Raw genomic sequence first — 3,197 nt, 5'->3', positions numbered from 1 at the left:
CCAGCCTTCGAAGGTGATGACGCTGGAGTGCGGTGGAATTTAGCTCGCTCCCTGTGCTGGCGTCACGCGCCGTTCGGCTCCACGCCATCAGACGTTCTAGCATTTCAGCCAGTAAATCAATCATTTCCTCAACCAATCATTTCGTGCCGGCCTCATACTGATTGGCGCGAAAAACTGCTGACTCCTGACGTCCGCTCGAATACCGCCCCCACCATGGCCAACGCCTCTGCCATTCCCGGTGACGGGCCCTCCAGTGCAGTCTCTGCGCTGTCCCTTCGCCTTCCCCTGTTCTCACCGGCCGATCCTCAACTCTGGCTCGCTCAAGTCAACAGCCAGTTCACTATTGGCTGCAACACCACCCATGAGAAGAAGTTTCATCACGTCGCTGCGTCGCTACCCCCTGAGATTTCCGCCGAAGTCCGCGACCTCCTCATAAATTCGTACGCCACGGCCCCGTTTGACACGTTGGCTGCTGAGCTCATCAAGCGAACAGCCGTCTCGGAACATCGCCGTCTGCAGCAGCTCATTTCCTCCGAAGAACTGGTGGACCGCAAACCAACCCAGTCGCTGCGGCGGCTACAGCAGCTCCTGGGCGACAAGGCTACCACCTTCGACCAAGCCTTCCTGCTTGAGGTTTTCCTTCAGCGCTTGCCGTCGTCGGTCCGCCTGGTGCTTGTGCCCGCCCAGGGGTTGTCTTTGGAGAAGCTCGCTCAGCTGGCGGATTCCGTCATGCACGTTTCCTGCTATACCATTTCTCTCGACGCAGTATCCCAGCATCCCACCCCGTAATCATCTCTTCATTCCCGCGTGGACCTTCAAAGCCTCCGTGACGACTTCAATGCCTAGATAACACGTCTCCTTGAACAAAATGGCCGCACTGTCGACCTCCCGCTCTCTTTCGCCTTCCCGTCGCCAGGCCTCACCTTGCCGACGTAGTGCTACCACACCTCTTCAAACCAGCGAGTGTAGGTATCATCGCACTTTTGGTGCAGCAGTGCGTCGGTGCACCGCTCCCTGTCGCTTCCAGGGAAACGTACCATGACACCACTATAAGCGGCAAGTGGTGTCATCGCGGACATCTGCAGCTTATTCTTCATTCGCGACCACATCTCGGGCCTCCATTTTCTCGTCGACACTGGAGCAGAGGTGAGCGTCCCCCCCCTGCAGCATTGCATCCTCACCTTCTCGCCGCACTGGCCCATCGCTACAAGCCGCAAATCTCACTCCCATCGCTACATACGGCGAACATGCTCTAACACTCAATTTGGGCCTCCAACGTGTGTTCCGATGGTTTTCCTCGTCGCAGTCGTACGTTACCCAATCCTCGGAGCTGATTTTGATTTCCTGCGCCACTACAATCTGCTGGTCAACCTGCACAGCAAATGTCTCGTAGACGGAACGACGAACCTCTCTGGTCAGGGCCTCCGTCTTCGAGAACCGCTTGCCAGTATACCCAGCCCACACCAGTCGGTCTACGAGGTCCTCCTTTATGAATACCCTTCTCTGCTCCGTCCTTCCAACTTCTTACTGCCCGTGAAACACCAGGTCACGCATCGCATTGTGACCATTGGCCCGCCCACACACGCCCGAGCCCGTCGCCTTGCTCCAGACCGTTTACAGACCGCCCGCGACGAGTTCAAACACATGCTGGAGCTCGGAATTGTCCGACCTTCATGTAGCCCATGGGCGTCCCCTCTACACATGGTACCGAAAAATTCCCCAGGGGACTGGCATCCGTCTGGTGAATGCTGCGCCCTCAGCAACGCTACTGTTCCGGGCCATTATCCCCTGCCTAACATCGCGAATTTTACCGCCGCGCTGCAAGTCGCTACAATTTTCTGTAAAATCGGTCATCAACCTACCACCAAATCCCTGTAGAACCATCCGATGTACCCTAAACAGCAATCATCACATCATTCGGCCTCTCCGAATACCTCAGCATGCCATTTGGCCTCCGTAACTCTGGCCAGACATTTCAATGCTTCATGGACACAGTTACAAGGGGCCTACATTTCTGCATAGCCTACATCGATGACCTACTCGTATTCAACCGCGATGCAGAGCAGCACTCAGAACACCTCTGGCAGCTTTTACAGCGTCTTTCTGATTACGGCCTGATCATCAACAGAGGAAAATGTGAACACGGAATGTCGGCGCTCGGCTTCCTTGGCCACCGTGTCAACAGCTCCGACATCCGGCCTCTCCCATCAAAAGTCCAGGCCATCCAAGACTTTCCTCAGCCTGCCTTAATCCGCATGCTCCGTGAATTTCTCAGCCTTATCAATTTTTATCGCCGTTTCATCTCTGTGAAATACTCCTCATACAGCTGACTGACATGCTTCAACGCAAGAAAACAAACTCCGCGCAACTGACATGCTCTTCAGCTGCTCGGGATTCTTTCAAGGCCCCCAAAACGAAATTATCCGACTTCGCTCTCCTTTCCTTGCCCATCCGCGCCCTGATGCACCCATGCGCCTCGTGGCCGACGCCCGCGACTCCGGCTTTGGAGCCGTGCTTCACCCGCTCGTGGATTCTTCTTGAAACCCTCTATATTTTTTCTCCCGCAAGGTTTCCGCTGCCGATAGCCGCTACAGTACTTTCGGCCGTGAGCTCCTTGCCATGTACATCTCCGTGCGGCAGTTCAAGCACCTCCTAGAAGGTCGGCAATTCTACATCGTCACCGACCACAAACGACTTATTTTTGTCATCAAATCGGGAAGAGGTAAATCCTCGCCCCGTGAAATAAGTCACCTTTAGTACGTTGAAAAATTCACGACCGGCATCATACATGTGCAAGGCCTTGATAATTCTCCGGCGGACGCTCTGTCACGTGTTACTGCTCTCACTTCGGCTGCTCCACCACGGAACCTCGACTTTGCCGCCCTCGAAAAAGCTCAGCAACATGCCTCGAAAGTTATGGACCTTTGCCAGAACCCTCGATCGCTGGTTCTCCGTGAAATTCTCCTGCCTTCGTGCCCCGTCCCCATCATCTGAGACACTTCGGCCGGGACTCCGCGCCCTTTGGTGCCCTCTGCCTTTCGTCGTCTTGTCTTCAACGCGCTCCACAGCCTGTGCCATCCCGGAATTCGCGCCACGCAGGAACTTCTCACGAAACGTTACGTCTGGCCCGACATCAACAAGGACGTGCGCGCTTGGGCCCGTGCCCGTCTAACTTGCCAGGAGTCTAAAACTCAGCG

The 3,197-nt window shown here is 55.5% G+C and overlaps 1 protein-coding gene across 1 annotated transcript; it reads left to right on the top strand.

Moving 5' to 3' along the window:
• The first annotated feature begins 213 nt into the window (after positions 1 to 213).
• On the top strand, positions 214 to 2,994 carry LOC144127372 (uncharacterized). The gene is made up of 3 exons (XM_077660472.1): positions 214 to 765; positions 2,569 to 2,722; positions 2,798 to 2,994. The coding sequence occupies exons 1-3, from the start codon at positions 214 to 216 to the stop codon at positions 2,992 to 2,994; spliced, it is 903 nt and encodes a 300-aa protein (XP_077516598.1).
• Positions 2,995 to 3,197: the final 203 nt, after the last annotated feature.

Source organism: Amblyomma americanum, chromosome 1, assembly GCF_052857255.1.
Source record: "Amblyomma americanum isolate KBUSLIRL-KWMA chromosome 1, ASM5285725v1, whole genome shotgun sequence".
Lineage (NCBI taxonomy): Eukaryota > Metazoa > Arthropoda > Arachnida > Ixodida > Ixodidae > Amblyomma > Amblyomma americanum.
This window is presented reverse-complemented; position numbering and strand designations above follow the sequence as displayed.

Coding starts and splice junctions, on each gene's coding strand:
- LOC144127372 (XM_077660472.1), top strand. CDS start 214: ATGGCCAACGCCTCTGCCATTCCCGGTGACGGGCCCTCCAGTGCAGTC. Junction 766..2,568: donor ATACCATTTCTCTCGACGCA/GTATCCCAGCAT, acceptor TTCTCCCGCAAG/GTTTCCGCTGCCGATAGCCG. Junction 2,723..2,797: donor TGTCATCAAATCGGGAAGAG/GTAAATCCTCGC, acceptor TACATGTGCAAG/GCCTTGATAATTCTCCGGCG.